This window comes from Pristiophorus japonicus, chromosome 7 (genome assembly GCF_044704955.1).
Source record: "Pristiophorus japonicus isolate sPriJap1 chromosome 7, sPriJap1.hap1, whole genome shotgun sequence".
NCBI lineage: Eukaryota > Metazoa > Chordata > Chondrichthyes > Pristiophoridae > Pristiophorus > Pristiophorus japonicus.
The window spans coordinates 92,179,862-92,193,203 of NC_091983.1; the positions used below are offsets into that span (position 1 = coordinate 92,179,862).

Here is a 13,342-nt window from a genome sequence, read left to right on the forward strand (position 1 = left end):
TTGCGCTGTTTTTTTGGAGCAGGCTGCTTTTTCTGGCCTAACTTAAAAATCCCCAGTTTCCCCAATCAATTTGCACCAGTGTAACTCAGTTAGTTACAAATTTTGTGTCAGTTTTTTTTTCAGCCAAAGGGGGCATAAGCAGCCACCTACGCCACTTCTGGCCATTTAGGGAAGTTTGGCCAGCTGAGAGTTACTCCAGTTCTGATTAGGCCAGCGTATGTGGCCTGTCCTGAAAAACCTTCCCTGGAGTTAATGAAAGGCAAGGAAAGCGGTGCAGCAGATGCCTGGACACACTGAAAGAATTGAAAAACACATAACAGCAACTTACCTTCAACCCTGGCCGAAGGCTGTCCGATCCCATTCTCGCTCCCTGGTTCATACACACAGAGTCCGGTCCCATTCACTGATGGACGGATGGACCGGACCAGACAGACAGGCACAGACCCAAACCGGCAACCGAGAAGACCAGACAGGCAGGGTTGAAGTTGCTACTCCTATGTGTTTTCCAATTCTTTTAATGTGTTGGGAACTGGCTGAATGCTTCACTTTGCAGCCTCAGCTCGCATTGTGTCCCTGGTTACCATTGCAGCCCGATCTTTTTGGCGCAGATCAAGGCTCCACCCCCAAAACTAAAAGTCGGGTTAGGCCACGCCAAAATGAAGAGAACCAACGGGGAAACTTACAACACTTTTATTTTGGCGTACTCGGGCCCCCCAAAAATGAGCGTACCTCTTCAAGTACGCCAAAAAAATGCTTTGGGGAAAATTGAGCAAAAAATTACTACATTAGCCTTCATTACAACAGTGATTGCATTTCAAAGTAAATCCGGCAAAACACAAAATCCGGCACGGATTCGGTCCAGGATACCGGATTTCAGACTTGATTTTCTTGTCTGAAATCTGGAATCCTCGACCGAACCGTGCCGGATTTTGTGTTTGGCTCAAAAATGTCCGGTTTTTAGACAATAATTCCGGATTCTGGATGACTCCATCAGCTATGCGCAAAAAGTTCGGTTTTCGGACAATTCTGGTTTTCGGAAATCCGAATTAGGGACATTGCACCTGTATCAGTAATGGTGATCATGAATCTACTGGATTGTTGTAAAAACCTAGCTGGTTCAGTAATGCCCTTTCGGAAAGGATACCTAGGTGTGACTTGTCTGGCATACGTGTTACTCCAGACTCATAGCAATGTGGTTGACTCTTAACTGCTCTCCGAAATGGCCTAGCAAGCCACTCAGTTATATCAAACCGCTACGTCAAAGCATGTTAATAAAACCAAATGGACCACCCAAAGGGCAGACCTGTGGATCCCATGAAGTCTCATGACACTAGTTCAACCATGGGCAATGAAACCTCTTGTTATTAACCACCTAATTACAATGATGTTGAATATCACAAAGAACCACCACTGAATGTACTCTGTCAGGTCTTCAATGCCCATCACCAAGAGTGACTTGGTAGCACCACTACTGACAGAAGAAATAGGAGCAGGAGTAGGCTACCAGGCCCCTCGAGCCTGCTCCACCATTTAATAAGATCATGGCTGATCTGATCATGGACTCAGCTCCTCTTCCCTGCCCGCTCCCCATAACCCTTTATTCCCTTAATCGCTCAAAAATCTGTCTATCCCCTTTTCGCATCCACCTTGTCGAGCCCCCTTATTATCTTACATGTTTCAATAAGATCACACCTCATTCTTCTGAACTTCAATGAGTATAGGCCCAACCTATCTTCATAAGTCAACCCCCTCATCTCCGGAATCAAACTAGTGAACCTTCTCTGAACAGCCTCCAATGCAAGTATATCCTTCCTTAAATATGGAGACCAAAACTGTACGCAGTACTCTAGGTGTGGCCTCACCAATACCCTGTACAGTTGTAGCAGGACTTCTCTGCTTTTATACTCTATTCCCCTTGCAATAAAGGCCAACATTCGATTTGCCTTCTTGATTACCCCTGCTGTACCTGCATATTAACTTTTTGTGTTTCATGCACAAGGATCCCCAGGTCCCTCTGTACTGCAGCACTTTGCAATTTTTCTCCATTTAAATTATAATTTGCTGTTTTATTTTTTCTGCCAAAGTGGATAACCTCATATTTTCCCACATTATACTCCATCTGCCAAATGTTTTCCCACTCACTTAGCCTGTCTATATCCCTTTGCAGGTTTATTGTGCCCGACTCACAATTTGATATCCCACCCATCTTTGTTTCATCAGCAAACTTGGCTACATTACACTCGGTCCCTTCATCCAAGTCATTAATATAGATTGTAAATAGTTGAGGACCCAGCACCGATCCCTGCGGCACCCCACTAGTCACTGTTTATCAACTGGAACAGGACACATTTATCCCAACTCTCTGTTTTCTGTTCGTTAGCCAATCCTCTATCCTTGCTAATATATTACCCCCAACCCTGTGAACTTTTATTTTGTTCAGTAACCTTTTATGTGGCACCTTATCGAATACCTTCTGGAAATCCAAATACACCAGATCCACTGGTTCTCCCTTAACCACCCTGCTCGTTACATCCTCAAAGAACTCCAGCAAATTTGTCAAACATGATTTCCCTTTCATAAAACCATGCTGACTCTGCTTGATTGAATTATGCTTTTCCAAATGTCCCGCTACTGCTTCCTTAATAACGGACTCCAGCATTTTCCCAACGACAGATGTTGGGCTAACTGGTCTATAGTTTACTGCTTTTTGTCTGCCTCCTTTTCTAAATAGGTGCATTACATTTGCGGTTTTCCAATCGGCTGGGACCGCCCCAGAAGCCAGGGAATTTTACAACCAATGCATCCACTATCTCTGCAGCCACTTCTTTTAAGACCTTAGGATGTAAGCCATCAGGTCCAGGAGGCTTGTCCGCCTTTAGTCCCATTATTTTACCGAGTACGAATTCTTTAGATGTTTTGAGTCTTCTACCGTGAAGACCGATACAAAATATTTGTTCAACATCTCTGCCATTTCCCTGTACGCCATTATTAATTCTCCAGTCTCATCCTCTAGGAGAGCAACATTTACTTTAGTCACTCTTTTCCTTTTTATGTACCTGTAGAAACTCTTGCTATCTGTTTTTATATTTCATGCTAGTTTACTTTCATCATCTATCTTCCCTCTCTATCATTTTTTTTAATCGTTCTCCCACTAGTCTTGGCCACATTGTATGCTCTTGTTTTCAATTTGATACCATCCCATATTTCTTTAGTTAGCCACGGATGGTTATCTCTTCTCTTACAGTCTTTCCTTCTCATTGGGATATATTTTTGTTGCAAATTCTGAAATATCTCCTTAAATGTCTGCCACTGCTCATCAACTGTCCCATACTTTAATCTATTTTCCCAGTCCACTTTAGCCAACTCTGCCATCATACCTTTGTAGTCTCCTTTATGTAAGCTTAGGGTACTGCTTTGAGAACCAACTTTCTCACCCTCCAACTGAATTTGAAATTCAACCATATTATGGTCACTCATTCCAAGAGGATCTTTTACTATGAGATCATTTATTAATCCTGTTTCATTACACAGTACCAGATCTAAGATAGCTTGCTCTGCAATGTACTGTTCAAGGAAACTATCCCGGATACACTCTATGAACTCTTCCTCAAGGCCATCCTGGCCAATTTGCTTTGTCCAATCAATATGAAGGTTAAAATCGTCCATGATTATTGCCATTCCTTTATTACAAGCCTCCATTATTTCTTGACTTATGCTCCGTCCAACACTGTAGCTGCTGTTACGGGGCCTATAGACAACACCCACCAGCGACTTTTTCCCCTTATTATTTCTTATCTCCACCCAAACCGATTCAACATCTTGATCTTCTGAGCCAATATCGTTTCTCACTAACGCACTGATCTCATCCTTTATTAACAGTGCTACCCCACCTCCTTTTCCTTTCTGTCTGTCCTTCCAAATTGTCAAATACCTCTGAATATTTAGTTCCCAGTCCTGGTCATCTTGCAACCACGTCTCTGTAATGGCTATCAGATCATACCCATTTGTATCTATTTGTGCTGTCAACTCATCTATTTTGTTACGAATGCTACATGCATTCAGATAAAGAGCTTTTAAATTTGTTTTTTTTAACCATTTTTTCCTGCTTTGATCCCACTTTCTGATTCATCTTTATGCTTATACAATTCTGACTCTTCCTGGCACGTTCTGGTTTTCATTTCCTCTGGTTTTTATTTCCCCCAGTGTTATCCTGCTCTTTCGCCTTCTCCTTATTCTTTGATTTTTTGCTCAGCTGAATCCTCCCCTCCACTCCCCTCCCACCGCCGCCCCCCCCCCCCCCAACTAATTAGTTTAAAGCCCTCTCTACAGCCCTAGTTATTTGATTCGCCAGGACCCTAGTCCCAGCACAGTCTAAGTGGAGCCCGTTACAATAGAACAGCTCCCTCTTACCCCAGTACTGGTGCAGTGTCCCACACCAATCTTTGAGCCACGTGTTTAACTCTCTGATCTTATTTACCCTAAGCAAATCTGCTTGTGGCTCGGGTAGTAATCCAGAGATTATTACCTTGGTGGCTCTGCTTTTTAATTTGGCCCCTAGCTGCTCATACTCCCTCAGCAGAACCTGTTTTTTTGTCCTATCTATGTCATTGGTACCCATGTGGACCACGACAACTGGATCTTCCCCCTCCCACTCCAAGTTCCTCTCCAGCCCTGAGAAGATAGAAACATAGAAAATAGGTGCAGGAGTAGGCCATTCGGCCCTTCTAGCCTGCACCGCCATTCAATGAGTTCATGGCTGAACATGCAACTTCAGTACCCCATTCCTGCTTTCTCACCATACCCCTTGATTCCCCTAGTAGTAAGGACTTCATCTAACTCCTTTTTGAATATATTTAGTGAATTGGCCTCAACAACTTTCTGTGGTAGAGAATTCCACAGGTTCACCACTCTCTGGGTGAAGAAATTCCTCCTCATCTCGGTCCTAAATGGCTTCCCCCTTATCCTTAGACTGTGTCCCCTGGTTCTGGACTTCCCCAACATTGGGAACATTCTTCCTGCATCTAACCTGTCTAACCCCGTCAGAATTTTAAACGTTTCTATGAGGTCCCCTCTCATTCTTCTGAACTCCAGTGAATACAAGCCCAGTTGATCCAGTCTTTCTTGATAGGTCAGTCCCGCCATCCCGGGAGTCAGTCTGGTGAACCTTCGCTGCACTCCCTCAATAGCAAGAATGTCCTTCCTCAGGTTAGGAGACCAAAACTGTACACAATACTCCAGGTGTGGCCTCACCAAGGCCCTGTACAACTGTAGCAACACCTCCCTGCCCTTGTACTCAAATCCCCTCGCTATGAAGGCCAACATGCCATTTGCTTTCTTAACCGCCTGCTGTACCTGCATGCCAACCTTCAATGACTGATGTACCATGACACCCAGGTCTCTTTGCACGTGCCCTTTTCCTAATCTGTCACCATTCAGATAATAGTCTGTCTCTCTGTTTTTACCACCAAAGTGGATAACCTCACATTTATCCACATTATACTTCATCTGCCATGCATTTGCCCACTCACCTAACCTATCCAAGTCGCTCTGCAGCCTCATAGAATCCTCCTTGCAGCTCACACTGCCACCCAACTTAGTGTCATCCGCAAATTTGGAGATACTACATTTAATCCCCTCGTCTAAATCATTAATGTACAGTGTAAACAGCTGGGGCCCCAGCACAGAACCTTGCGGTACCCCACTAGTCACTGCCTGCCATTCTGAAAAGTCCCCATTTACTCCTACTCTCTGCTTCCTGTCTGACAACCAGTTCTCAATCCATGTCAGCACACTACCCCCAATCCCATGTGCTTTAACTTTGCACATTAATCTCTTGTGTGGGACCTTGTCGAAAGCCTTCTGAAAGTCCAAATATACCACATCAACTGGTTCTCCCTTGTCCACTCTACTGGAAACATCCTCAAAAAATTCCAGAAGATTTGTCAAGCATGATTTCCCTTTCACAAATCCATGCTGACTTGGACCTATCATATTACCTCTTTCCAAATGCACTGCGATGACATCCTTAATAATTGATTCCATCATTTTACCCACTACCGATGTCAGGCTGACCGGTCTGTAATTCCCTGTTTTCTCTCTCCCTCCTTTTTTAAAAAGTGGGGTTACATTGGCTACCCTCCACTCCATAGGAACTGATCCAGAGTCAATGGAATGTTGGAAAATGACTGTCAATGCATCCACTATTTCCAAGGCCACCTCCTTAAGTACTCTGGGATGCAGTCCATCAGGCCCTGGCACCGGGCAGGCAACACAGCCTTCGGGACGCACGCTCTTGGATGCAGAGAACCTTATCTATCCCCCTAACGATACTGTCCCCTACCACTACAACGTTTTTTTTTTATTTATTCCCCCCACTTGAATGGCCCCGTACCATGGTGCTGTGGTCAGTTTGCTCATCCTCCCTGCAGTCCCTGTTCTCGTCCACACAGAACCTGTTGGACAAGAGCAAGGGCTGAGGCTCCTCTATCACTCCATCCAGAGTCCCCAAAGTTTCCTCACTTATGGTCACACCCCCCCTGTCCCTGACCACGGATCGAATTTGAATTAATTACTCCAATTGGTGTGACTAGCGCCTGGATCGCGGCGTCCAGGTAACTCTCCCCCTCCCTGATGTGTCTGCAGTTCGGATTCCAGCTCATCAACGCTGAGCCGAAGTTCCTTGAGCTGCAGACACATGCTGCAGATGTGGTTGCCATGGACCTCAATAGGGTCAACCAGCTCCCACATGCAACAGCAGAAACACATCGCCTGTCCTGCCATCTCTAATGTATTTAATTAATTAGATTTAGCTTTTAGTTATTAATCCCGGCCCCAATCTAAGGCCCTTAATTTAAAGCAAGAAAAGAGAGAAAAACTCACCAATCACTTCCCTGCCTTCCTGTGACGTCGAATGTAGTCGCCCTGTTCTCCTTTGTCGCCCTCTCTTACCTGCTCACGCTGCTCCCTGCAGTGGCTGGCTGCTCGCTGCTTTAAGCTGCACTGTTCCTCAGGGTGTTCCCTCCTAGGTCGGGGGTGTCGGCGCTGGCCGAGTCCTGAACGACATAGCGGCCAGACTGGGTCTGCGGCAGGTGGTGAGAGAAATAACACGAGGGAAAAATCTACTTGACCCGGTCCTCACCAAATCTACCTGTCACAGATGCATCTGTCCATGACCATATTGGCAGGAGTGACCACCACACAGTCCTTGTGGAGATGAAATCTCATCTTCACATTGAGGACACCCTCCATCGTGTTGTGTAGCACTACTATGTGCTAAATGGGATAGATTCTGAACAGATTTAAAAGCTCAAAACTGCGGGCCATCAGCAGCAGCAGAATTGTATTCCACCACAAACTGTAACCTCATGGCCTGGCATATCCCTCACTCTACCATTACCATCAAGCCAGGTGACCAACGCTGGATCAATGAAGAGTGTAGAAGAACATACCATGAGCAGCACCAGGCGTACCTAAAAATATGAGGTGCCAACTTGGTGAAGTTACAACACAGGACTACATGCACACTAAACAGCAGAAGCAGCATGCTATAGCAGAGCTAAATGATCCCACAACTAACGGATCAGATCAAAGCTCTGCAGTCCTGCCACATCCAGTCATGAATGGTGGTGGACAATTAAACAACTAATGGGAGGAGGAGGCTCCATGAATATCCTCACCCTCAATGATGGCGGAGCCCTGCGCATGAGTGCGACAGACAAAGCTGAAGCGTTTGCAACATCTTCAGTTATAGGTGCTGAGTGGATGACCCATCTCGGCCTCCTCATGAGGTCCCCGCCTTCACAGATGTCAGTCTTCAGCCAATTCAATTCACTCCATTATGTGACATTAAGAAACGGCTGAGCTCACTGGCTACAACAATGGAATTTACCTGACAAAGTGAAAAATTGCCCAACTATGTACATTTACTGCCTACTCTCAATCATCAGCAAAGTGATGGTAGGGGTCATTGACAGTGCTATCAAGTGGCACTTATTCACAAATAACCTGCTCACTGATACCCAGTTTGAGTTTTGCCAGGATCATTCAGCTCTCGACCTAATTATAGCCTTGGTCCAAACATGGACAAAAGAGCTAAATTCCAGAGGTGAGGTGAGAGTACCTGCCCTTGACATCAAGGCAGCATTTGACTGAATATGGCATCAAGAAGCCCTAGTAAAATTGAAGTCAATGGGAATCAGGGGGTAAACTCTCCACTGGCTGGAGTCATATCTAGCACAAAGGAAGATGGTTGTGGTTGTTGGAGGCCAATCATCTCAGCCTCAGGACATCGCTACAGAAGTTTCTTAATGCAGTGTCCTAGGACCAACCATCTTCAACAAGTAACATATGCGTAACACAAACGTCCCAGGCAATGACCATCTCCAACAAGAGAAAGTCTAACCACGGACCTTGACATTCAATGGCATTATCATCGTTAAATCTCCCACCATCAACATCCTGGGGGATCACCATCGATCAGAAAGTTAACTGGGCCAGCCTCAAATACTGTGGCTACAAGAGGTCAGAGGCTGGGTACTTTGCAGCAAGTGATTCACCACCTGACTTGTAGCATCTACAAGGCACAAGTCAGGAGTGTGATGGAATACTCTCCACTTGCCTGGATGAATGCAGCTCCAACACTCAAGAACCTCAACACCATCTAGGACAAAGCAGCCCACTTGATTTACACCCCATCCACCATTGACGTGCATTAAACATTCACCCCTTCCACCACTGGTGTACCGTGGCTGCAGTGTGTACCATCTACAAGATGCGCTGCAGCAACTCACCAAGGTTTCTTCAAATGCACCTCCCAAACCCGCGACCTCTACCACTTGGAAGGACAAGGGCAGCAGGCGCATGGGAATGCTACCACCTCCAAGTTCCCCTCCAAGCCACATACCATCCTGACTTGGAAATATAATATAATTCCTTTGTCGTCGCTGGGTCAAAATTGCTGAACTCCCTCCCTAACAGCATTGTGGGAATACCTTCACTACACAGACTACAGTGGTTCAAGGTGGTGGCTCACCAACACCCTGTTAAGGGCAATTAGGAATGGGCAATAATGGGCCTTGCCAGCAACACCCACATCGCGTGAATGAATTTTAAAAAGTCTACAAATAAAAAAGAAAGTCCACAATATGCGATAGTTTGATTAGATGCACATCACAAAAAAGTGCTCTTCCTTCACTCACACATTCTAGTTTGGCTAGTAAAGTTAGCATAAAGTTTCTAAAAGGATAACAAATACAATGATTAATTCAATTTGATTATGATTAAAGGTTACATCTAAAATATTTACATTTGTAACTTGCAGTAGGTTTCTAACCAGAAGATCCAAATAAAATCTAAATCTATGAACTGACCTGTGTCATTTAAACCACTGTTAAAGCTGCAATTCTCTCATTTTAAATAGTACAAAACAATCAAATTTAAAATTTCCAAAGATAAAATAACGTGATCCTACATTTTGAACCATTATTGATAAAGACAAGACCAATTATAGAGAAAAGTGAAACTTACTGTCTTCATGGGAGCCAACTCGATAGAGTATATAATTTCTTGACTGATCTTACAAATCCGGCTTCTCTCTCTCCCCGCACGACCTATCAACTACTGTTTCACTTATCTGTGTCTAGTATACATAACGTTAGCATAGTAATTGCTCAACTATCACAGACAGAACATAAACATTTAAAATGCTACCAACCCATTAAAATGAAGAGTGATGACAGGAAATCCATGAATGTAATAGTGTGATGGCTGAGCTGAACAAAACCATAACGAGGAAAATGATACCCATGGGGAAAAAATGAATCTACAATTGAGTTATCTATCCATAATAATGGAACAGGGAAGAAACAAGACTGAGAGGTTGTCTTATTTTCAAAATGCAGTATCATAACGTTTAAAAATACATGATTCGGTCAAGACACAGATCTGCAACATTTCAACATTTTAAAACTAGGAAAGCAGTAGTCTATTGGGGTAAGAAAAAGCAACCATCTGCAGTGGGGATTCCCAGTAACAATTATCAATATGTGATACATTTGAATAGAAAGAGCCTTTCGGGACTAATCTGTGCCAAAATAGTCCAAATTGTCAGATTTATTCACATATATGGAATAATTCTATACTCAACACATTTGAGAATAAACTAACTGTACAGTTTAAGGCCATAGAAGTTTAGATTATAAATGTAGGACAAGTAAAATATAAAAAAGGTTACGAGTAAATTACCTTTACTACAATGATGATTTTTCCCTGCTTAAGACCAATTGCTACAGCGGCCGCAGTTGTGTCTTTGGAGGTTTTATCGGTGGTGATGATTTCCAGTAACTGCATCTTGTCCACAGGTGAGAAATAGTGCATTCCAATTACCTAGACATCAGAATATAGAGGGGAAAATATTCAGCAGCTCCTAACAGTAAGCCTAAAGGACTCCAAAATATGGTAACTATTCCATTGGTTGATATTTTTCCAGAGGTCGAAAATATTAGAGAAGCATCAGAGGTTTAGCAAACATAGTTCCAACATTAAAAAATGAGAGTAGGGCACAAATCTGATCATTAGCCTAATATCCAGTGTGGAAATGCTTGAAGATATTTTGCTGGATAGTAAAAATTAACATTTGAACAGCACTGGTATCGTAGGGAGTAATCAGCATGGTTTTATTAAGAGATCGGGGCGAAGGATCGGCGAGAGATTGCAGAGCGATGTAAGCGGGGCCCAGGAGAGGCACGAGTTCTGGGCCCAGAAGAGGCGAGGGCCCAGGGGCAGCACGTGCCAGCCCACACAGATATGTGTGCGCATTAGGTCCGTGCAGCAGAGTTGGTCTCCAGTCGTCTTGGTTAATCCTTGCCACTGGAACAAGACCTAGCTCTGTCAAGCCAGTGTGGTGGCTGGTGTGCAACGGCCACCACACGTTAAAAAAATCCATGCACAGGCATCTTCCACCATTCAACATGTAGTTCGGGACCTGGAATATTAGGTCCTTCATTGAAACACCTGTGAACTCATCCCTTTTTGGACTGGAAGCAAGTCATCCTCGATACGAGGGACCACCTATAATGATGATTAATAGATAATGCCTCAAACTCCTACTAGAATTCTTTGGTGAGGTATGTGTGGTTTACTAGGGTTTTGAAAAGGTGTGCAACAAAGTTCATTATGTGAGGCATCTTTGCTCATGGAATAATTGATACATTTCCTTGATGGATTGAGAACTGGCTTGGCAACAGAAGGCAAGGATGGTGATAAATGAAAAGTGCTGTGCCTTGGGGGAAAAAAATTGATGATGACACAAAACTCTAAGTAGAAAGCAGATGCATCTTCAGAGATGCTTGGGCAATTAGGTAGGTGGGTTTAGATATGGCAGATGGATTTTAATTTAGATGGATTTTAATTTAGATAAATGTAGGGTAAATCATGTTGGAATAGCTAATGTAATTCTTTGAGGAGATAACAAACATGTAGAATGGGGAAATGCAGTAGATGTAGTCTACATGGACTGTGGAAAAGCCTTTGACAAGGTGCCACATGGGAGATTACTAGAGAAGATTAAAGTGAAGAATTAGAAGCAAGGATAGCAAACTGGATTAAAAATTGGTTAGAAGTGAGAAAACAGCGAGTAGGAATTAAGTGTAGTTTTTCCAGATTGGTTAGAAGTAGGTTGTGGTCTCCTTCAGGATTTAGTTTTGGGGCCATTTCTATTCACTTGTGTATATCAAAGATTTGTATATTGGCCTAGATGGAGTCGTGTCAACATTTGCAGATGATACCAAAATAAGAGGTATAGATAATTTTTCAGAAGACCAAAGAAAACTGCAAAGGAATATTGATACGATGGGGAAAAGGGCTAAAAATTGGCAAGTCAGGTGATAATCTTTGGAAAATAAATAACAACAGTAATTACTCTGAATAGAAGTAGGCTTAGTGCTGTGGAAGAGCAGAGGGTCTTAAGGGTACAGGCTCACAGAACATTAAAGGTAGCACCTTGGGTTAATCAGGCTGTGAAAAAACCTAATAGAACTCTAGCTTTCATCTCAATAGATATATAATATAAAAACAGAGGTAATGATTAGCCTATATAAAACATTAATAAAGACATCTGTTAGATTAGTGATGTTCATCTCAACACTATAGGAAGGATATCAAGGTTTTAGAATGGGGACACTAGAGTGCTGCCTAGTAATTAGGAAATACAGATACAAAGGTAGAGTTGAAAAATTGGGTCTTTTTTCACTAGAAAACATAGAGATTACGGAACCTAGGTGCTTAAAATCATGAAAGGATGGGAGAGGGTATATAAAAGCAGATTGTTTCCAGTAGTTGAAGTGTCAAGAATGAGAGTCCATAGATGCTAGATTAAATGCAAGAATTTTAGAACAAAGGGCAGGAGAAACTTCTGCAAAGAGTTGAGGCTGTGGAATTCACTTCAAAGGTTAATGGTGGAGACAGAAACTATGCCAACATTCTAGATTAAATTGGATAGGTGGATCAAGAAAAAAGGGGTTGAAGGGATATGGGAACTGGGTGGGCAAATGTGATTAGAATGATTTGCTTGCGTAGAGTGTAAACAGTAAACAGTGGTTGGGCCAAATGGCCTATTCTTGTTTTGTAACATTTATCTAGGCAACAGTAAATGTTGTTAAAGTGAAAAGCTCCATTGGCAGAGGCTGAAAAGGGAAAGGGAAAGGATTTGAGTGTATTCATTGATCATACTCTGAATGCATCTAGTCAGTGAGCAGTAATAAAGGGCCCAAATTTGGCCAGGAGTTGCTCCGTTTTTTTTTTGGAGCAACTTGATTTTTCTGGAATATTTTAAAAATCCCCATACTGCACATTTAATTTGCGCCAGTGTAAGTGAGTTAGTTAGGATTTTTTTTTGTTTCATTTTTTTTTCTCAAAAAGGGGGCGTTATCAGCCACCTATGCCTGTTTTGGCCATTTAAGCCAGTTTGGACAGCTAATAGTTGCTCCAAACTAACTTAGGCCAGCGTATGTGGCCACTTTGGCCGCACAGAAAACCCTTGCGGAGAGTTAAGAAATCAGCGCAGGTAGCCAGAGATAGGGGAAGCGGCAAGGAGAGGACCTTGCAAAGCACTAAACACCTTCACAACAACATTTAAGAAGCATAAAAACCATCAATAATAAATAAAAAATAAATAAAACTTAAGTCCTACCTTCATAACTGGGCCCGGGAAGTCAGCTGGCTTGCTAGTGCAAGAGGCCATTCTATTGGGGATAGGTGCGGGTGGGTGAGACGCCCGGCAGGAGATAGGGCACAGGTAAATGACCACACACAACACACAGCAGGCTGGGCTCGCAGAACACGGAGA

General features: G+C 43.3%; 1 protein-coding gene across 1 annotated transcript in view; it reads right to left on the bottom strand.

The window, feature by feature from the left end:
* hadhab (hydroxyacyl-CoA dehydrogenase trifunctional multienzyme complex subunit alpha b) overlaps positions 1-13,342 on the bottom strand; it is a 105,568-nt gene that overhangs the window by 7,343 nt on the left and 84,883 nt on the right. Inside the window, exon 15 of the mRNA XM_070885137.1 lies at positions 10,243-10,383. Within this exon, the coding sequence (XP_070741238.1) occupies positions 10,243-10,383 (141 nt within the window). The remainder of the gene's footprint in view (positions 1-10,242; positions 10,384-13,342) is intronic.